The following is a 22,007-nucleotide window of genomic DNA, read 5'->3' as shown; positions in this document are numbered from 1 at the left end:
CAAATAAGCACTGTGGAGCTTCAGTTGTGATGTCAGTAAGGATAAAACCATGGATTAAAGGTAAAAATGCATTTCAGTTCAACCACATGACAGACGGGAATTCCAAGTCTCATATTTTCACAAGTATGGGCAAAAAAATGTTGTTTTATCATGCTGATTACAACTAAAATCTTGAGTAATATCTATAAACATTACATATATATGCAATTAGTGTTCAGTACATCGTTAAATGAGCGCTTGGAAGGAAGTGTCCAATTGCCATTCATTTTGTCTCAGTATTTGGGGGGAAGCCATATTGGATTCAAAATTGCCCTCGACACATATTTTACAAAGACTTCACATGCTTATGGCAGTTTCCTATAGCACATTTTGTTACAGAAGCTTCAATCTATTGAAAGGTTTTCTTAAAGGTTTAATTCTTTTGTTTTCTCCAATTACATATTAAGTGAAAAGTGAAAATTCTGCCACCCATGTGTCTCATGCCCCATTGTTTTACCCTAGAAATACCACAGATTTTGTCTGCCAACAAACTATGTCTCCCGGACAACATCTGGTCATGTGGACGGGGTTTTAGTAGTTACTAAAGAGCACCAAGAGGATAGTTCGTCGGTAGTTTGCACAACGACTGGATCAGGCTTTTCTGATGTTTAGTGCTACTTTGGGGGATCCAGGAAGGGCAGAGCCTTCCTATCCAAGTCAGGGCACAGCACCCTCAGTGAGGTTAGGAAGGTAAAGTCTGGTTAGGTCGGGACGGCATTCTAAGAAACATTAGGTTTGTTTTCGTCTGCGGAACCTGTTCCCGTGGTTCTAGGCCTACACTCGCACCCTAAGATTTTACCCACGCAAAACTTGAGCAGAGGAAGGCAGTCTACCGAATCTGCTACCTAAGCAGATTCCATTGCCTTCCACTAATCTATGGCACGAACCACCCTGGCTCAATATATCTATGTGCAAGTATCAAGAACATCTTTTGGTCACCTTTAATGATTGTTTGGCCTAAACCCATCAAGAAAATAGGCTTAGGGTATGCTTAGTATAAAAATCTAGCCTCACTGAATAATATATCAACCGATTTAAGGAAATCGGTACTCATTCACTTAAAAGCTTAGAGAGGGCCTGGCCTTACCCTGAGAATTTTCAGCGTCATCTGGAGGCAGAAAAAGGCTAGCAAATGTTTCTGTTCCGAACCTCCCACCTCGAGTTTGAGTTTCCTCCATGTTTGTTGACACTTTCGGCTTCGTTCATAATACTGGTTATTGTGTTCCTTAAGGTTTTCGAACTGAACGATCAGGTTTAATGTTCATACGAATACCATTCCATATTCTTTTTAAAACAACGGCTTTTGCTTTGAAGTAGCCACATGCTACGTAGGCAAAGACAAGCAAGAAAAAATCATCATATACCTATCACATATATATTTGTAAAGTATAAACACTAAAGTGTAAACTGACGAACACTTGTTCAGATGGTCTGCCTTGAAAAACAATTTTCCTCTCACATACCTGTATGCTAATGAACGCACACTTTGACAGCTGTTGCGTTACGTTGTTAATATAATCATTGTAGCCAAGAAACTACACTTCACCAATACACTGTTTATAAACTAATCAATATATATTTGTAACTCGTTCTCATATAAAGAAAAATCCTTACTTTCGCACCTGGTCTAATTCCAGTAGAAATGAGATTCGATGTTTTTCTTTTACAATAAGAAACAAATAATGTACAACACTGATATCTCGGCTCGATTTGTGGCGGGGCCTGCCAGATTGATTGGCAGGAAAACCGTTTATAAAGGGGTTTTATGACTGACTTATAATACTGCTGTAATAATATGGATTTTACTTTCAAAAAATTCACGTATTATCATAGACAATTTCTCAAGTCGAAGGCTTCTAATCATAAAGTTATGGTTACTTAACTATAAATTATTACATTTGATTAATGTAACAATGTTCACTCTATATAAGTGAGGTATTTCTTTTCCTCTTCGTGATTATTTGGTTATAGTTATCAGTCTACGAATCTGAGTTAATTAAATTCTACAGTACTATCCAGTGACATTACGTTTAAAGTATTGCTTTATTGGTCCAGATCACTGAAAGGCCATTTTTTTTCATGCCAGTTCTCTCACTTTTCTTACAAAGATTTGTTCAGTGAGAGTTATCTTCAGTGTTGCAATGTTAGTGAACTGCATTGAATGCTCAGACACATAAGGCTTACGGCGTTCGCTATAATGGAAAATGTTAAAGAATTTTCTATAATAACATACTCAACTGATTTGTATCAGTGGAAATGTAATTTATGGCAATTTCTAAATCCATTAGGTATATTGTGTACGCGTTTGTGTGCATCAGTTTTTTGCAGCAGGAGTGGTGGTTGGTACAGCCCAAGGCAGAGTTATGCTAATTGGGGCACTTGCCTAGAGGGAAGTGTGATAAGGTGTGAGCTGGAGCAGGAGGCACAGTGCACATTTCAGGTGTTTTCCTCAACAAAGCCTTAGCGCAAGCATTTCCAAATCATGTAATATATTTCATTTCCATTACTGTTATCACTGAAGAAGTTGAGTCACAAAAGTAACATTAAATAGACATCATAAATCAAACTGACAAGCTTTAGTGTAAGAGAGGACGGCCTTAATATAGGAACCTTACTAAAAGAGCACAAAATACTACTTTCATCCTACATCTGATAACTCGCGGTTCTGTCACCAGGTACTGCGTACATCATGACATCAGATTAACCAACCAATCACTCCTAACAAAATAAAAAAATGTTAATTCTTTTGATGGAAATAATAATCAACCTCATCCCCTTCAATATCGTGCGAAACAAAGGACTTTGATTTTTCTTATGACTCTCATCTGGAGATGTTCAAGTATATTCATGGATGTCCTTGTGATGCAAATTAAAGTATCTCAAATTACGAGACAATCTCCAGCACCCAATATTCGTTCGCAGTCTTTCTCTTTTCTCCCAAGGTATTCGATGCCTTCAATGCTCCCACCAACCAACTTCTGTATTCACCTCACACATTACAATTTTCATACCTGTGGCGTTTCGCCAATAAATTCTGCACTTATACATAAAATTCACTTCTTCCTAGATTTCATTCGTCAGCGAATAACACAGTATAATATTCTGTTGCATCGTACTGATTTAAATCTCAAAAACAGAAAATCTACTGCTCATTACTCTTTAGCTGTGTCTTTCCTGTATTTGGTGTTAAGACCATGCCTACTCCTCCTCTACCAGTTCCATATTTTCTTTACGTTAAATTTACACTTGCTCACGATCTGTTTCAATTCCCCATACCTTGGTGTCAGTTGCATCTTCCCAATTCTTTATTTCAAATTATTCTTTGTATTCATAAACCAAAGATGCTTAGCAACCTATATACGCCTGGGTCTGGGTGTCAATTCTGAATTGTGTCTGTCCATTAATGTGGTAGAATCCGTAGAGAATTCATTGCTAAAAGCAATAAGGAATATATAGTTCCTCGCGGAGCTCAGTTCTTAGCGGACTAAGGCTAGTGACCTCTACGTATCATAAAATGTTGAACGAAGGCCTAGAACAGCATTGTGAGGAAATGACACGTGTAAACGCGATTTGTGGATAATGCGATAACAATCAGTAGAATTCTGTCGATCAATTCCATACTTGTCATTTTTCTCGAAATTCCTTGAAACCGTGGTATACCAACAGCTCGCTGAACATTTTGAAAGCTTAACTCTTTTATCAGAAAGTTAGTTAGCTTTGAAAAAAAGAGAAAAACTTTGAAACGATACTTTACTCTAGGATACACGACTTCCCGGAATAAATAGATAATGATAGTATGTATTACTGGCATTTATTATTGTTAAAACAACCAGACCACTGAGCTGACTATCAGCTCTCATGAGGCTGGCCTGAACGATTTGGATGAAATGACAGGTCTAGGCTAGAAGCCTACCACTGGGACCAAATAGGTCATTCGATGAACGAATGAAAATGAAATTAAAAACTGGACAAAGGACAGTGGCGTCGTGAGGGTTGCTGGCTCCCAGGGACAAAGTGTTTTATGGCGCCCCCAAAAGTGGGGAGGGGCGGGGAGGACTATTTTTATTTGAGTGTGCTAATCTTGGCAGGAAATGTTTGCCTTCATTATTTTTGATATATTGTGTTGAAAACAAAACATTCTAATTTGCATAATAATATTCTGGGATGACAGAACACAAACCGAATTTGCAAACTGAAATAGTTTATTTTACATATGATAGATATACTGTAATTAATTAATCATTAGCCCTCATAAATAAATTCCAAAATGTTGATAAGATAACTAAAATGTAGATTATAGTAAAGCATCACAGTAACTAGTAACTCTTAATAACCAAAGACAAATGGCAAATTAAATAAATTTGATTAAAAAAGGAGTTAAACATTATGGAATACAGGGGGCTAAGAAAATCATGAAAATGTACAATTTGTTGCCAACATAGAAGTTAATACTAGAAAAAAATAGATTTTGTGGTAAAGACTGAATAGTTATAATACCTGAAAAGAAAACTGATAAGAACAAAGATGAATTAGTTCACTAACTATAAACCTTGCTTTTCTTTAATTTTAACATGTGTCAAAATAATGAAAACAAAAAGATTAAAGTGATAGTTGCTTGGGATCAACCATATGCAAGGAAATAAAACGGTATAAAGGTATTAGAATGTAAAGATAATTAGACAGATATTGATAGCAGAAAACCTAAACAATGAAAAGGGGTGTACCTATCCAATATCTTTGCACTGACGCACAGTCACTGAACCACTTATTTTTACAGTATAAGTACGTAATAAAATTTGATGGTGTAGTAATTAACACATTATGATTACATTTATATATAATGAACATTAAAGGAAGTCAATCTTCATTGAATATAGAATATGTACTGAAAACTCGTAAAAACTTAAAGATTCTAAGTTACTGGTTTCATCACCACCATTTCCCCCAAAATAGATGTCTTCCCAACTTCAATTTGGCGCCCCCTCAATGCTGCGCCCGGGGACATTATGTCCCCCCCCAGCACCCCCTCACGACGCCTCTGAAAGAAAGGTCATAATGATACTAAACATAAATCATATGATGGCAGTAAGTGGACACTATATAAAGAATATCTGTCAAAGGTGAAAAATAATACGGGTCATGGCTTTGACTAATAATCTTCTATGCAATTTAATAAGAAGAGACTTCTATGCAATTTAATAAGAAGAAACCAAAAAAAAAAAAGAACTAAAGACTCTCCTATACTGCAGGAGCAACGATACTGACGAGAAAACAATGAAAGACATTTATAAAATATAAGAAGCACCTAATTTTGAAAACGTACAAGGGCCCGCGAGATGGGGAATTATCCCTGTGGAGGGCTGTACATAAAACCAAAGTGAAAACAAAGTGAAAGTGAATGATTGTATGCCGGTGAACCTTTACGTAATGAACCTTTACCTAACAGATTTCGTCGAGTCGAGAATAAAGCTTTAAGAGGAATATTAGGAGTCGGACGGAAAGAGAGAAATTATACCGTATGGGGCGTTGCGGAGGTTCCATATTGATAAGATAGCAATGAAAGGGAGATGGAGTTGGTGTGGATGTGTCATCCGGCCAACCTCGGGGGAGTATAGTGTGGAATGTTGTCAGATGGGCTGCTGTGAGTACCAAAAGAGTTGGAAAACCAAGACCTGCTTAAATGAAAACTGTGAGATGAGATGGGAGATCTGTGGAAGTGAAAGCACAGGAGACATGAACAGAGGAATTTAACTCAGGCCCTTTTCATCCCAAGGCCTTGGAGGAAAAAAAATATCTTTTCTTCTGTGAGGTTCAATAACTCACACTTTTTTTATAAATTCTATCCCTGTTGTGACGAAACAGTGAAACTTTTTCAGTTTTATTTTTTTTAACATGGTGACATGAGTCTCACTTCTTGGTTATTTATTTATATATATATATATATATATATATATATATATATATATATATATATATATATATATATATATATATATATATATATACTACATACATATACTGTACATATACTGTTTTGTTATCGATCTCACATTTTCTTCGTTATTTCTTTTTAATACTTTAGTTTCACTTCTAAATTTATTTTTCCGCATCAGCCTGTTTTCCTCGTTGGGTTCCTTGGGCTTGTATCGTTCTGTTTTCCCAACTTTGGATGCAGCTTTTATAATAATAATAATAATAATAATAATAATAATAATAATAATAATAATAATAATAATAATACATGGGTAGGCTACCAAGGGGAGGTGATGCTGCCTAACATCCGCGCTGGAGTAACAATCTAAGAACAATTGGAGGAGAACAAAATGTCCAGAGTAAATGACATCAAGATCATCTTCTCTACAGATACAGCCTATGGGTTATGCTCAGCGTTCAGGATGCGTTAGAAAATGTAGTTACCATACATTATTAATATGGAACATATAAACATAATTGTTTATATGGAACAGAAATGGACATTTTTCTAAGGAAAAATATCCATTTCTGAAAAAAAGAGGGACCGGAGAGAAGGAAAAATTAGATAAAATGTCAACAAATGCATAAACATGGACAAGCATCAATGTAAATATGAAACTAAGGCATCTGGGCATGACTCTTTAATGTTGATGTACGGCATTTCATCAAAGAGCACTACCAAGAAGGCAATTAACATTTACAAGGAAGTAAGCTTTTATGCCTAAAAGAAACATTGGCTTTTGACAAAGCAAGTAGCTTAAATTAATTCTTGAGGCGTAGCACTATTAGTCATAAAGGACGTGTCCGATAAGGATGCAAAGTTCTACTGTCCTCAGACACCACTGGACACAGGTCGTCCGTCAGTGGGTGGATCACTGCTAAAGGAAGCTCAATGTGCAGTATAGGGAAATATCCCACCAAGTTGTCTCATTACAATGATTTCAACGCATGGCTAAAAACTTTAAAGGGCGTATGTGCTTCGCGGACAGTAGCCTTCCAGGTTACTTGGATCTGTGCAGCATAAAGCTACCAACGCTTTGTTTATGGACACATACATATATACATACATACATAAACGCATGAATTAGTGACAAAACTAGTCACGCATATATATATATATATATATATATATATATATATATATATATATATATATATATATATATATATATATATATATATATATATATATTGTGTGTGTGTGTGCTTCACGCATACGTGAAACAAACACACACGTATATATGTATATATATATATATATATACATACATACATATATGTATAAATATATGTATACACATATACATACATCAAAATAGATTGTTTCTTAATTAACGAAGGGGGCGAGTAGGGTTGTATGAGTGTTAACAACATTGTAAGCAGATTGGTAGATGTGTTTTTTTTAAATTGCCTTGTCAATTACATAGTTTCTTGTATTATTGTTGGATATAAATCCTGTTAACATAAAATTAATATATATACATACATAAACAAATTTACAATTGCTCATTTATCATATACTGTGTTTTGGTAGAATACCAATTGACCCACAACGGGGCATAATCATCGGTAGCGAACGACAAGCAACGGTAATAGCAAAAACAACATCCTGATCACAAGCAGTGCCGCCTCGCTCGTGTTTTCCCGTTTGGTCACCAATTAGCGTTCAAGTAATTTTCCTATCAATTGTTCGTCGCCTCATAAACAAATACAGGTACTGTGAAAGATACCGGTGGGAGTTAGTACTCGTAACAGATAATGCCTTCATGTCAATTTAGACAAGCCAAGGATATCCCAGGAAGTCAGCGACATGAAAGTGACGGGTATCCTAGGCCTCGGCGATTTGCTGGCACAGGTGGAATCGGATTAGCCCCACGGGGCTAAATAGCATGGGTTCACGCGTTATCGGTATTTGTTAATTGCGGCTAACACTGCCTTTTTATACGACACCAAAACTGGGTAATTCTAAGCCGTAGTTCCGCGGTGAGCTAGACTATGGCAATTGACGTTTTCCTGCGTTATTTTACTTGCTTTACAAGAATTTCAAGTAATATTTTGTTGGCCGGCTGTAACTAAACTTTGATTGGCCTTTGAAGGCTACACGACGGGGTAGGAGAACTACGGCTTAGAATTACCTGGGTTAGATCTAAGCCAAAACTCAATTTTGTGAGTAAATTTAATACAAATTAGCCTAACACTTTCCATGTCCGAGCATCCTAGACCCAGCCTACTCTGTTCTTGATCAGCCGTGTCAGAAAAGCCAAGGCTACTTTTTGTAAGATCCTTATACCAGAGGCCCTATTTCTCATTTACTTGTGATACATTTCCTCCAATTGCTTTCCATCCTCCATTCATGACGTGCACCAGTTGTGACGCACAGTACTTACCTATTGGCACAACTGCACATGCTGGGCCATGGTGAAGTTGACTTGTGACTAGTAGGCTACTGGTAGAAAAATCATTGTATGTTTTAATATATTCCATTCATTCTAACACTTGTCACATCACAAGTGTGCATGTTTATAGGCTAGTAGTGTCATAACATAATGCTTAAGGAAGTTTGTTTGTAATTGTGTAGCCATGTGTGCAAATTCCAGCCTTTCCTGCCCAGAGTGGAAAAACGTGTTTGTTGTCTTGACGTAGGCCTAGGGCTAGGCTTTTTTTCAAATTAGCCTTCATGTGTGTTTTGGGCTATTGTTGTTGAGACATGGCCTACTATGTGTTTTTATGTTTAACCCTCCCCATACCCTCTCGAACAATTGTGCCTAGCCTGTGGAGATTAGGCTACTGTGAGAAATGGATTGTATACAGTAGTTGGAAAAAACAAACACGAGCTAATGAGCACTAACTCAAGAACAATGTAGGCTTACTTAATGGGAAAATATGCATTATCTTGTCATTTAATAGGCCTAGGGAAAAGTATACGTTATCTTGTCATTTAATAGGCCTAGGGAAGAGTATACGTTATCGTGTCCATTTACTAGTCCTAGGGAAAAGAAATAGAAAAAAGCATCAGTTTCACTTAAAAATTTCAATCAGGTTTAACTCAATGTAGAATGCAGCAAGGATATGAGTCCCCAAGGCCCTCCGCAGGCCTGATGTTCTGTTATATTGAATGCTGCTGGAAATTTATACTCTAACTAACCTAACTTAATCAAACCTATTCTTATCTGGGATGGAGACTTACCAACCTGGGAATCTCCCAAACCTACATACCCATAACTAGGGTGTCATATTCTACTTGACCAATGATGTTATTCCCATTTTGGATTCCTTCCTTTGACCTTCTGTAAACTAACTTTTTACTTATGCTCTGAAAGTGGATGGCCGAGGTTTTTCATGAACAACTTTTCCTTTGCAGAGGTATTTTTTGAAAAGGCTTTTTTTCATGCACACCTCACCTGTAACAACCTTACAGGTACAGGTAGTATTGTTTACCACTGGAGAAACAACTTTGTTTTGCCAAATGCTAAAATTGGGAAGAGCTTTACCTTTGAGGTATATGTGTCATTCCTATTGTTGTTAATTATGAAAAGAATTTGCTGGTGAAGTTGCAGCTGACAAGAGTACGTAATGACAAGTCACTTGCATATGACATTGGAATCAACATTTGAAGACCTAATATCGTTGAATTGTCTTGATTTGAGAGACAAGCAAAAGATATACATTTTCATGAGGCATTTTATAATGTCACTAGGTCATTATCCTAGTTGTTTTTACTCTATGATTGGGGTTGTTGGTATGATTGGCATTCATATTAACAGTCTGATGTCATAGCAGTAATTTTTGTTAATGCTAAGACTGTTATATCTGGAACCTGAGTATTGTTAAAAGTTCAGTTACTTATTGTACTAATAGATCAGAAGTAAACATGTAAAATAGATGTGATGAATTGCAATCATCAATAGTCAGTCAATTTGCCACCTGTTGGATTTTGCATTGTTGCTAATGATGATCTGGTGTATTGTTTAGATTCCTCAAGTTTTTCATCCCAGTTGTAGGCTTTATGTTGACCTTATTTATCCTTGTTTCAAATATTACCATAGTTTCCTATTTTAGATGCTGCATCTTCTGTTTGTCCCTTCTCAATAGTATTAATCAGACTGTTTGCCTGATAAATGACTTTACCCTTACTTCTCTTTATCTTTTTTCTTTCCAGTGTAAGGTTCCTTCTAATTTATCATTTTGCCTTAGAGCTGAGGATGATGTTAAGGATAAGTTTTTCCGAGACCTTTAAGAGTTCCAATTTAACCTCCTTGGTGGGGAAGAAGAGGAAACACTTCTCTGCCCTGTTGGGCAATTACAACTTAGTTAGATAGGTTAAGCCTGGAGGAGACAAAGGTAACCTTTGGTTTTGTGGGTTTAAAAAGTTAACCTTTTGTTTTAGGGTTTTAGAAGCCTAGAACGTCTTTGTCAAAGAACACGAGGTTCTCTGTGATGTATTAGATTAGGCCAGTGCATGAGAACTAGCTACTACATGCCTTTTATGTATGTCGAAGGTAAACATTTGTAATGTAAGAGCAATTGCAACTTCATTTAGTTTTATGACAATTTATCACTTGAGGATGGGATTAGTGCAGCTCAGTAGAAGTGCAATTTGGTTTTGGCCATACTACCTTAAATATGCAGTATTGTGTTTGAAAACAGTAAAGGCCTTAGTTCTCTACTAGCAGCAGATAAAGTCTCTTCCTGAACCAAAGAAAGAGCAATCTTTTAGGCTCTTTGTTTTAAATCCTGGGTTTTAATATTTTAGGGAGCATGAAGGTACTGTGTACATGTACTGTACAGGAGCATACCTTTATATCATAAAGGTATTTATTTTTAGTGACTGTCATTTTATTCTGGCTGAATAGATGCGGTTTTCTCCACAAGGCTGCTCTTTGCTGCACACATATGAGAGCCTTGCTCCCTGAATGGAATCCAACTTGTGGTGGCAGTAAGATCCAGAAAGGATTCCAAATCAGGTAAGAATGTTTTGGGTTTCATGCAAGACACCTTGAGTTCGATTGGCTGAGTGAATTTTGGGTGAATGTCCAGAAGAACTCCGCATGCATAAAGTACCAAAATTAAAAGTAAAATGTAATATTTTTCATATTTAAAGCGTTTTTAGACCACTTCTTATGATGAGAAACACCCACAATTTTGCCATATTAGCTATGGAGGGGTTGGGGACAGGTATTGTCTAACCTTATAAGTCAAAAATCGAAAATCATTCGATGGGGAACTAGTTTTTCTGAGAAACATTACACTCTTTCTGAGAAACATTACAGTAAAAACCTCATTTTCGGAACTAACTCCAGTAAGATCACACAGTGCGGTAAATTTACAGTTTGGTCAAATTCACATTTCGACATAAAATTACATTTTCCTAGCTTAAATAGTGTACTTTCAACGAATCTGACCTTTATTTCTACCGTAAATGATTAGATTTAACATGGCCGCAGGTACCGCTCTCAGTTCCGGGATACACGTGGCTTATGCACATTTTAAATGATTGTTTAAAGCTCGTATGTTCTGGCAAGTGGTAATATTGCGCTCTTGCCCTGCCACAGGGGTTACAGGGAACGAAATTTTACCCCTAACGTCTAGTTACAGTTTCGGTGAAATTCGTTAACCACTTCACTTACCTTAAATAGATGGTAGTACTAAATGTTCACGAAGAAAGGTATTCACAACCTGTGGAGTTCCATTGTAATGTCCATGGAAACGACCAATAGCCTCAAAGTAAGACAGAGAACACCACTGCAGAGGCGTGCACGACGGAATCCGTGGCAGTCAACTGAAGCGCACTTTTGTAGAAAGGCTTATTCCAAAAATCGCAGTTAATTGGATATTCTTGAAACAAAGCAACCAATCAGGTTTCAGCATTTGTACGTGCATTTATAATTCATAACGAAAAACAAAAGACGAGCATTTTTACCCACAATACATTGACAAAAAAACAAAACGCATCAGCAGAAAAAACTGACATGGCAGCATAAACGCATCCTTGCGATAACAACAAGGCACAATATTCATCGGCAAATATCTCCGTAACTCTTAATTTGCGGAAGATGTATTTCGTATGAATCATGACAAAAATATATGATAGCAAGTAAAAATATTAGATATCCGAATTTGAAACTGTAATAATACCCGAAGGGCTACTGGATGTAAACAAACGACTTAGAAAATTTTCGAGGATGCCGATTAGATAATCATTAATATCTCGGATATGGTGAATCTCCTCAAAAGTGTTCAGAGACAAAGTTTTATTATTTTATATTGTGAATATTATAGTGTGACCTATTTTCTTATATCTCACCGCGGAGTTGTTCTGGACATTGACCGAATTTTGTCTAGGACCACTACCCACCATCCTCTTCTCAATGTGGGAATCAGGTATCTTGAACAGTAGGCAAGATTCATTCCAAATAATATAAACTTTCATAAAATATATTGTGTGGATACAAAGAAGATGCCACCCAGCCTCCCCACAACTGAGTGGGCTGTCAAGGAGAATTCTGACAAGAGTCAAAACATTCAAAACACACCTGGTGGAGAACAGGTGTACCAGACAGTCATCTAGGCAGCCATTCAATCTGTTGTTTGAATGCTGACTTGCCTATCGGCGTGGAGATATAAGCTATCGTTAACTGTAGGTAAGTATCCAAATAAATTTTACCATGAAAATTTATTTGATACTCCTGAACGTGCAGCATCCAGATTAATGGCTGGGGTCATGAAATTAGGGATATACATATGAGTATATCTGACATTTAATAGAAATATGAAAATTCCATCCATGATCAATTTTACTTCATCAAGGTCCTAAATACCTGTGATTGGCTCTCTAGTAGCAGTGGGCTGGTTAGTCATAAAGTAGTGAGTTTTTGGTGCCAAAACAAATACCAAGTAGTTTTTTTTAAATAAAATTGATTTTTTTAAAGTACAAACCCATCACTTTACAAGGTAATTTTCCCTAATTTTAAACTGATGGGTTTATAAGAAAAAAAAAAAAAGTTGTTTTTAAAAAGTATATTGCTCTGAAAACTGTGAGAGCAAAAGAATAATACAGTATTAAGTAAAAACAAAATGTGTGTACAGTATTCTGTATTGGTTATTCAGTATTATGTTGTTTGCCAGGAACACTTTAAAATATCTCCCAGTGGGTTGGTACTACTGGATTGTAATAAAGTGAAATACTGTATAGGGCTTTGTTCTTGGTGCTTAAGCTTTTTTAATTTAGAGATTGTGTATTTGCTTGTTTTCTTCATTGTGTACTCATGTCCCTTTGGTTGGCTTTTAAGGATATAATGCACAGAGCATTGTAAATTTGCTTGTGAAGTGTAAAGACTTGATCTTATATTGTTATCATAATGTATCTATGTTATGTTGCATCAACATGTAAACTGGATTTTTCTATGTAATTCACAAGTAAAACATGAAGTTGAAATGCTAATTTGACATTGTTAATATCTAACGATATTTGTTTTATTACAAGACCTTTGACAGCTATATTCACCATTACAGACATGATGTTGATCAAGCTGTTAGGAGATTGACCTCGGTTACTTAAGACGACGTGTAAGGAAGAAGCTTGTAGAAGATAGTTATAAACTCTATCGCCAGTGTAGTTATATACTCTATCACCAGTGCAGAAATTAAGTTTTTTGTGATAGGGGATGGAATATTTCTGTCCATGTAATTGGAGAGTATAAAACATGTTATTCATGGATTTATCCCTTAAACTTTTTATATCTTTTTCCAATAAAGGAGATATTTATTTTTGGCAACAGATTGGACTAATTTTTAAACAAAATTGAACCTTTGCAATACTTGGTTTTGTTTGTATTAAATAATTAACAGTGTGAAAGTTTGATCCAAATGGAGGGTTGGAGTCCATATACAAAAGTGTATAAACCTCTTGCTGCTGGGAGCATAGATGGCACAGACACGGAACCCCATGACCATGGGATTGTGCGGGCAATGAGTGCCAATTACACTCCCGCCGAGGTTGATTCCAATTCTGAAAATACTCTCTTTGTGGGCCGCTTGCCACACAGTATTGGTGAAGATGAGCTGCATGAAAAGTTTTCCCGATTTGGAAAATTGAAAAGTGTGTGTGTTACACGGGATGTAGTGACAGGCCAGAGCAAAGGTTATGGCTTTGTTGAATACTCTCGGAAAAGTGATGCAATGGAAGCATGGAAACTGTCACAGCACCTTGAAATTGAAGGTTTCCGCTTAATTGTTGACAAAGAAGCTGGACATACACTGAAAGGCTGGATTCCCAGGAGGCTTGGTGGAGGCTGGGGAGGCCGTAAGGAAGCTGGACAACTTCGGTTTGGTTGTGTGGAACGGCCTTGGAGGAAACCTATTATACTTCCCCAGCATTCAATGGGGTCCTCAGCTGCTAATGATGGAAATGTGAGACTCTCAGACAGAGACAACTCAAAAGACAAAGTCAAGTTGTTAGAAAGCAACAGAGGACAACATCCTTACAAAATTGAACGTGGCAAGTGGGGATACGACAGACATCATGAATATGAACGGTCTAGTGATAGACATGACAAAAGTGATTATCGTTATGATAAGCAAGAAGGAAAGTTCAGCCATTATACAAAGAGAGAAGAAAGAGGTCGAGATTATAGAGAAAAAGATAATAAAGGACGTGATTATAAAAGACGCAGTGGTAGAGATCATGAATATGGTGACTTGGATTCAAAAGATAGAGGCTATAATAGATATGAAGGAAAGGAGTATTCTTCAAGGCAAGATAAAAAAGATAAAGATAGCAGATGGAAAGAAAGAGATCATAGTTGAGTGAATGACAGTTCTAAATTTTATAGTTAACAAAATAAAACACAGTGATGTCTTAGTTTGGCTCTATGTAATATTTAATAAAACTGATTTTCGAGAAGGGACGTATGTTGTCAGGATGAATATTAATATTTTATATAAGTAACTTGCCAAGTAATTACATAGCTATTGGTTCCTAACCTATGGTGGCTTAAAAATTTGAAATTTCGCGCGGCGCACTTCTATAGTTTGTGTGTAGGTGGCAAGGTCCTGCTCACTATCTGTGACTCAAAGGAACAACTTAGCACAGAGTTCAACTTGTTTCCTGCTAGCTTCCGATCAACATCGGTAGTTTTCCGCAGCCGCTTCATCGCTTTTCGGATAGTTATTTGGCTGATCTTGGTTAAGTATTCAGGATTTGTTTTGTGGCTGTCAGTCATTGGTGAATTGTTGTTGCTGGTTAACTTTAGGAATTGCTTTAGTTAACGATGTGGGATTCTAGTTCATCCATTATTCGCTTCTGTTCTGAGGGTTGTAAAACTAGGTAAACCAAGTTTTTTTTTTTATGATTCTCATACGAAATGCACTAAATGTAGGGGGCAAGAATGTAGTAAAGATAATACTTGCATAGAGTGTCAGGATTGGGAGGATAAGAAATGGAAAATCTTGAAATCTCATCTAGAAAAACTTGGAGATAGGAAGAGGAAAGCAGCCCTTAGGGCTGAGAATAGGGCCAATACAGATTCTACTCCTTTGGATAATGCAGGTGATGACAGAGCTGTTACTCCTCCAATTCCTCCTGTTTCTCCCATTCTGAGTCATCCTACTTTACCGTCTACTCCTGTTCCAGGTTCCCATGATTCCACTCTTAGTGCCATTGCCAGCCTTGAATTAAGGTTTAATCAGAAGTTTGGTTTAGTATTTAATACCATTATGGAAATGGGATTGGCTATTAGGCCTGTAATGGAGAAAAATGTGAATAATGAAAGTGCAGTGAGAAGTGAGAGTGTTGTCAATGTTGAGGAGGTGGCTGTCCGTCCCACCAGTGCTCCTAGACGAAGATCACTTTCCCACTCCCCCGCACCGGGGAGAAGACATACCATAGGTACAAGGGAGACTGGTGGGTTTTGCCCACGGGCAGTCGCCCCCTCTGTCGAGCCTGTCGTTCGTTCCCAGGCTACGACTCAGCTCCACTGGAAAGGCCTCTCCTGTGGCTGTCAAGAGGTACCGGGAGCTTCTCCAGCTCGCCCTCTTCATTCATTTGGAGACAGTCCTGAGCACTATAAGCACCCGACTTCTTCCGAGCACCCGGTGCCTGCTGACTTGCACCAGACTTCTGCTTTTGAGCGCTCGGCGCCAACTCCTGAGCTTCTGGCACCAACAGCCAAGCCCCCAGCCACTGCTTCTGGGCGCCAAGCGCTTTCCTCTCATAATCCGCCATCATCATTGGTTCAAGAAGATTCGTTAGCCCCTCTCAAATGTCAATTGACCGAACTTATGGGTTTTTTTGGAGAAAACCTCTTCAGTTCCTGCATCCAAGGACAAGTCTTTGTCTCCTATCTCTTCAGAGGAGGAAGAGGTTGTTCAGGAGATGGTCCCCTCTTCAGCTTACTCGTCTTTTTTGCGATTCCTCTTGGATAGTTTTCCGGATTTCTTTGTTCCTGCTTCTACTTCTCCAGCTTCTACCTTCCTCATGAGAAAGCAGTCATCAGAGGGTACCAGGTTACCCAAGCTAGTTCTTTCCTCCTCCTCAAAGAAGGCTCCCAGAGAAGTTCATGACTGGCTGGCCTCTAAGAGATGGCAGGGCAAAGCAACATTCGCTTTTCTGCCCAGCAAATTATTAAAGATGAGGTACTCGTTCTACACCACCGAGGAAGCTCCTTCCATGGGAGCTTCTGCCTCCTCCCAGGGTGACTTCTCCGGTTTGGTGGATTCAGCTCGTAGAACTGCCTTTTCTACTGCCAAGATAATGTTTTCCTCCTCTGAACTGGATCACCTTATCAAGAACATTTTTAAGGTTTTCAAGATTTATAGTTTTCTCAATTGGGCCATCTGGGCTCTATCGAAAAAGATTGAGGACTGTCCTGATCTCGCTGAAGACTCTGCCTCTGATTGGCAGGGAGTTCTTTCGTGCTCAGATAGGACAGTTAGAGATGGCTCTTTGGAACTCGTCTCTCTTTTCAATGGGCGTCCTAAAAAAGAGGGAGCTCTGGTATTCTTTCACCTCAAAAGGAGGCTTGCCGACAAAGAAGTTGGCTCTTCTTTTCGCTTATTTGGATAAGTCTCATCTCTTTCCGCAAGTCACAGTAAAGGAGATTGTTTCAGACTTGCAGAAGAAGTCTACCACTGACTTGTTAGCACAGTCCACTAGACGTCCGAGGGAGCCTGTGCTTTCCGTGTCGAGATAATCCTCCCCTCTACAACCTCAGCCCTTTCATGGAGGGAAGACCAAAACCCAGACTAGACCCAGGTCAAACTTGTGACTTCCTACAAAGTCCATTAAGAAGTCTTCCTTCAAGACTAAGCCCAAGAAGTGAGAAGTTAGTCTTCCACGCCCAAGTAGGAGCCAGGCTTCTGCTTTATTGGAAGGAATGGGAGCACAGAGGAGCAGATCCTTGGGTGGTCATGGTTCTCAAGGAGGGCTACGCCCTTCCTTTCGTGAAAACTCCTCCCTTAATAACATCTCCAATCGCCTTGACAGCATATTCAGAAGGTTCCACAAAGTTTTTGGTCCTCTCTCAGGAAGTCAAATTCCTGTTTATCAAGGGAGCGGTGGAAGAGGTGCTAGATCTCCACTCAGAATGTTTTCACAATCGCCTTTTTGTGGTTCCGAAGGCCTCGGGGGGTTGGAGGCCTGTTCTGGATGTCAGCGCCTTGAATGTGTTCGTACTGAAGACGAAGTTTCATATGGAGACCGTTCATTCAGTCATGTCTTCAGTACAACAGGGGGACTGGATGGTCACCCTGGATGTGCAGGATGCATATTTTCATGTTCCTGTTCATCTGGACTCATGGAAATTTTTACGCTTCGTTTTTCAGGGCAGAGTACTGCAGTTACGGGCCCTATGCTTTGGTTTGTCGACGGCCCCTCAAGTTTTCACACAAATTCTTCCCCCTCTAGGGAATTGGCTTCAGCTTCTGAGCATCAAATTCAACATATGCCTGGACGATTGGTTTCTCCGCTCTTCATTGGAATAAAAGTGCGCGGAGGACTTGGGAAGAACTCTTCGCCTGATACAGGAGTTAGGCATTCTCATAAACAAAAAGAAATCCCTCATGACACCGACTCAGGAGATTCCCTATTTAGGGATGATACTGAACTCTCTGGCTTTTCGGGCTTTTCTATCGCCCAAAAGAGTCAACAACTGCCTTCAGACTGTCAGTCAGTTCCTTGCTTTTTCTTTCTGCTTGGCAGTACAGTGGATGAGTCTTCTAGGGACCCTCGCGCCAGTAGAACATTTTGTAAAATTAGGCAGACTGAACATGAGACCCCTTCAGTTTTTCCTGAAAGCGAACTGGTGCTGAAAGACCCAACCAGACTCTTTCATCTTCCTGATTACGTTGGAAATCAAAGAGGATCTCCTGTGGTGGTCTTGCGAAAAAAGACTTCAGGAAGGAAGTCTCTTCTCCCAGTGAGCCCCAACCCTCAATTTTATTCAGACGCCTCTGACCTAGGCTGGGAAGTCTCCGGAACATGGACGACGGTACAACGGAAGTCTCACATTAATGTAAAGGAACCGAGAGCAGTTTAGATGGCTGGGAAGTCTCCGGAACATGGACGATGGTACAACGGAAGTCTCACATTAATGTAAAGGAACTGAGAGCAGTTTACTTGGGCCTTCAGTCCTTCTTGGATCTAGTCAGCGGCAAGAAGATAGTGCACGCGGACAACACCACTGCATTTTCTTACATTCGCAAACAGGGGCCACTCATTCCTTCTCTCTGTTCGGGACGGCAAGGGATCTCCTTCTGTGGGCGGAGGAGAATCAAGTTACTCTTGTCACCTGGTTCATTCAAGGGAGAATGAATGTTATTGCGGACAACTAAGCTGCCTCGAATAGGTCTTTCTGACCAAATGGACCTTAGACCCATTAGTCTGCGATGATCTGTGGGAACTATGGGGCAAGCCCACAGTGGATCTTTTTGCAACGTTGAGAAATCACTGTCTTCCACTCTCTTGCTCTATGGTCCCGGATCCTCGAGCATGGGCAACGGACTCCATGCTTTTGGACTGGACAAGCTTAGATGTGTACACCTTCCCTCCCTTCAGGATGATCAGGGAGGTAATCAACAAGTTGTCTGTGCATCGGAGTACCTCCCTGACCCTAGTCGCTCCCTTTTGGCCGAACAAGGAATGGTTCCCAGGTCTGATTCGGCTCCTGGTGGATTACCCAAGACTCCTTCCACAAAACCAGTCGCTGCTCAGACAACCCCACTTTCTCAAATTCCACCAAGGGTTGTTTGCTCTGGCCCTGACAGGTTTTTGAGACAGGTTGCAGAGGTGATTGCGAGGTACAGAAGAGTGTCTTCTTCGAAGCTCTACCAATCCAAATGGGCAGTCTTCAGAAGGTGGTGCAGCCTCTATAATGTTAAACACAGAGGAATGAATCTGTCTTCTAGGGAAGATATGAGTGACTTGATCAAATCCTTCGAAACGTCTAAGAAAGAAAGTTCTTTCAGTGTCTCTTGGAACTTAGATGTTGTACTGAAATGGCTTTCAGTGTTCAGTTTGAACCTCTCCGTTCTGTTTCTCTCAGGGATGTTGTACTGAAATGGCTTTCAGTGTTCAGTTTGAACCTCTCCGTTCTGTTTCTCTCAGGGATCTCACCAAGAAGACTCTCTTTTCAGTGGTTCTTGCTACTGCCAAACGTATTAGCAAGTTATAGGCGATAGACAAGAGAGTAGGGTCTGCTCTCTCTTGGTTTCCTAGCTTAAAACGAGCCCTTCCAAGCCCTGGCCTAGATCCTTCATCATCAAGAAGGCCTGAGGAAAAAGAAAGACTTCTCTGTCCAGTGAGGTGTCTCAGGTACTACCTTCACAGGATGGAAAAGATCAGAGGACCTTCGAGCAACCTCTGGTGCTCTGTAACAAACCTGGTTCATCCGCTCTCCAAAAATGCCATATACTTTTTTTTGAGAGAGTTGATATCAGAAGCCCACTCTCAGATCCAGGAAGAAGCCTTTCCATTAGTTAAGGTTAAGGCTCACAAAATTAGCGCAGTTACAACTTCCCTGGCATTTAGACATAACTTGTCTCTCTGTCTACGATCTTGCAGTTGACGTTCTGGAGATGCAAGTCCATCTTCGCTTCACACTACCTCAAGGACTTAGAGACTGTGTTTGAAAAATGTAACACTTTAGGACCTTTTATCCGTGGCTGGCATGGTGCTGGGAGAGGAAGCATAGGGAACTCTGTTCCTTTGCTATCCACTCGCCTTGACTTAAGGTTTTGAGTTGATGGAGAGCCTGGGAGTACTTTGTACCTGGAGTACCCACCAGTTTCGTTTTTAATGGTTTGGGTTATGGTTTTACTTCTGTGGTGTAGGTGATAGTATTGTTATTTTGTATTCTGGTCTTTGCCCAGGGCAAGGGCATCTTTTTGAACTTTGTCAGCGTATGGTGTACTTCCTCCACTGCAAAGTCCCACTAATATAGGGTCAACCCTTGGCTATGCTGCCATGCCCACAACAAGTTGAGAGAAGTGCCGACCAGTGGCAGTACCTACCTGCAGCAGCTCTCTCAACAGGTAAGGAAACAAGACATATTTATTCAATGTTAGCAACCTTTCTATTTCAAATGCATTACTTACTTAATGCTCCTAATAATGTGAAATCAGCTATGCAATTACTTGGTAAGTTACTTAATGATAAAGTAAAGTTTTATATATACTTACCGAGTAATTACATGATCGGAGCCTGCCCTCCTCCTCTTGCATGGACATTAGAGCATGAAACGATTTGAACTCTCTGCTAAGTTGTTTTCTTTGAGTCCTGGATAGTGGGCGGGACCTTATCGCCTACATGCAAACTATAGGAATGCTGCCGTGCGAATTTTGAATTTTTAAGCTGCCTTAGGTTAGGAACCAATAGCTATGTAATTACTTGGTAAGTATATATAAAACTTATTTTATGGTAAAACTAAGGTATACTTAGCTTATCATAAAAATGTCATGTTTCAAACTTGTGTGTGGTTGAAAGATTACTTTTCATGGTTAATTCAGTATAGGATTAATTTTAAACTCATGAGTTAGCTCAGTTTGATGTAAAATACTGGACTTGTAGGAACTTTTCATATTTTGAGTGATTAGAGGTCTTTAAGTTTTTTGTGATGGTCACAGAAGTGTTGTATAGCATATTAACATATGGTAGCCCAATTAATTTACTTTTGTTCAAAACTGTCACGCATAGTTATTCAATGCAGTGAAAAGGATTTTTGATTTTTGAGTTGCTGAGAATTCTGTTACTGATTTTCATATTTCATAAATTTTACTGTAATAAATTCTGTACATTGCACACTTTTTATTTATTCATATCCCCCATTCTTACAGCAGTGAATTATTTTCCTGAAGAATAATTCCATTGCTTTTTGCCCAATTTTGTATTAATCACTTGGTTATATATTTCACTTTAACTGGGAAATACTGTTTTCAAATTTTGGGGATGATTTACAGTTCAGAAGTTCTAATGAATGAGAGAGATTATGTACAGAGCACTAGGGCATACACGACAGTAAGGTGATTGCTAAGTTGTGGCTGAACACTGAAAGAAGCAATGTTATTTTTAAGTCTTAATTTCAGAAACTGCTATTCTGAGCTTTGCTGGTCTAAATTTTTTTCCTCTGAACAATTTTTTTTGTACCTTGACCTATGTTATTTTGGTTACCATATTTGCATTGAGAATACAATTGTTCCTACATGATATACAAACCATCAGTCCTTTACATTAGGAATTACTTACAGCGAAGCTGAAAACGGCTGTTAAACTCTTGAATAAGGTGGTTAGGCAGTAACTACTGTCCAGTAGGCAGGAGTCCTGCCTGCCGGGATGTAAACATTCCAATTTGCTTTCAGCCATCATGCTGTGCAGACGTGTTTTCGGAGCTCTCTGCCTGATTGTCGTTAAGCCTTTTTTTCCCAGTGGGATCTTTCTTATCTTTCTTATGTTGTTTTTGTGTATATATTGTGTGTTTGATATTATTTAATATACAAACCCACGG

The 22,007-nt window shown here is 38.9% G+C and overlaps 3 protein-coding genes across 12 annotated transcripts in view; 2 read left to right on the top strand and 1 right to left on the bottom strand.

Moving 5' to 3' along the window:
• LOC136854168 (two pore channel protein 1-like) overlaps window positions 1-22,007 on the bottom strand; it is a 449,951-nt gene that overhangs the window by 158,986 nt on the left and 268,958 nt on the right. For 2 of the 5 annotated variants that reach the window (XM_067130468.1, XM_067130478.1), the window contains exon 1: window positions 1,127-1,281. The exons of the other annotated variants lie outside the window; for them this stretch is intronic. In XM_067130468.1, the coding sequence (XP_066986569.1) occupies window positions 1,127-1,217 (91 nt within the window). In that variant the 5' untranslated portion in view covers window positions 1,218-1,281. Of the gene's footprint in view, window positions 1-1,126; window positions 1,282-22,007 lie in introns of those variants that run through there. 5 annotated transcript variants of the gene reach the window in all.
• On the top strand, window positions 605-21,304 carry LOC136854187 (U11/U12 small nuclear ribonucleoprotein 35 kDa protein-like). 6 transcript variants are annotated; one of them, XM_067130531.1, is made up of 2 exons: window positions 605-729; window positions 13,525-21,304. In XM_067130531.1, the coding sequence occupies exon 2, from the start codon at window positions 13,879-13,881 to the stop codon at window positions 14,815-14,817; it is 939 nt and encodes a 312-aa protein (XP_066986632.1). In that variant the 5' UTR covers window positions 605-729; window positions 13,525-13,878; the 3' UTR covers window positions 14,818-21,304. The 6 variants fall into 6 exon arrangements, with proteins under 6 accessions (XP_066986632.1, XP_066986597.1, XP_066986605.1 ...); XM_067130496.1 differs by lacking the exon at window positions 605-729 and adding an exon at window positions 7,586-7,726; XM_067130504.1 differs by lacking the exon at window positions 605-729 and adding an exon at window positions 7,619-11,037 and having other exon boundaries at window positions 12,355-21,304.
• The window catches only part of strat (RAB interacting factor STRAT), a 73,657-nt gene continuing 59,211 nt past the window's right edge, over window positions 7,562-22,007 (top strand). Inside the window, exon 1 of the mRNA XM_067130551.1 lies at window positions 7,562-7,682. The gene's annotated coding sequence lies outside the window, so the exon portion shown is untranslated. The remainder of the gene's footprint in view (window positions 7,683-22,007) is intronic.

This window comes from Macrobrachium rosenbergii, chromosome 3, assembly GCF_040412425.1.
Source record: "Macrobrachium rosenbergii isolate ZJJX-2024 chromosome 3, ASM4041242v1, whole genome shotgun sequence".
Lineage (NCBI taxonomy): Eukaryota > Metazoa > Arthropoda > Malacostraca > Decapoda > Palaemonidae > Macrobrachium > Macrobrachium rosenbergii.
The sequence above is the reverse complement of the archived record's forward strand: the minus strand, read 5'-3'. Positions and strand labels throughout refer to the sequence as shown.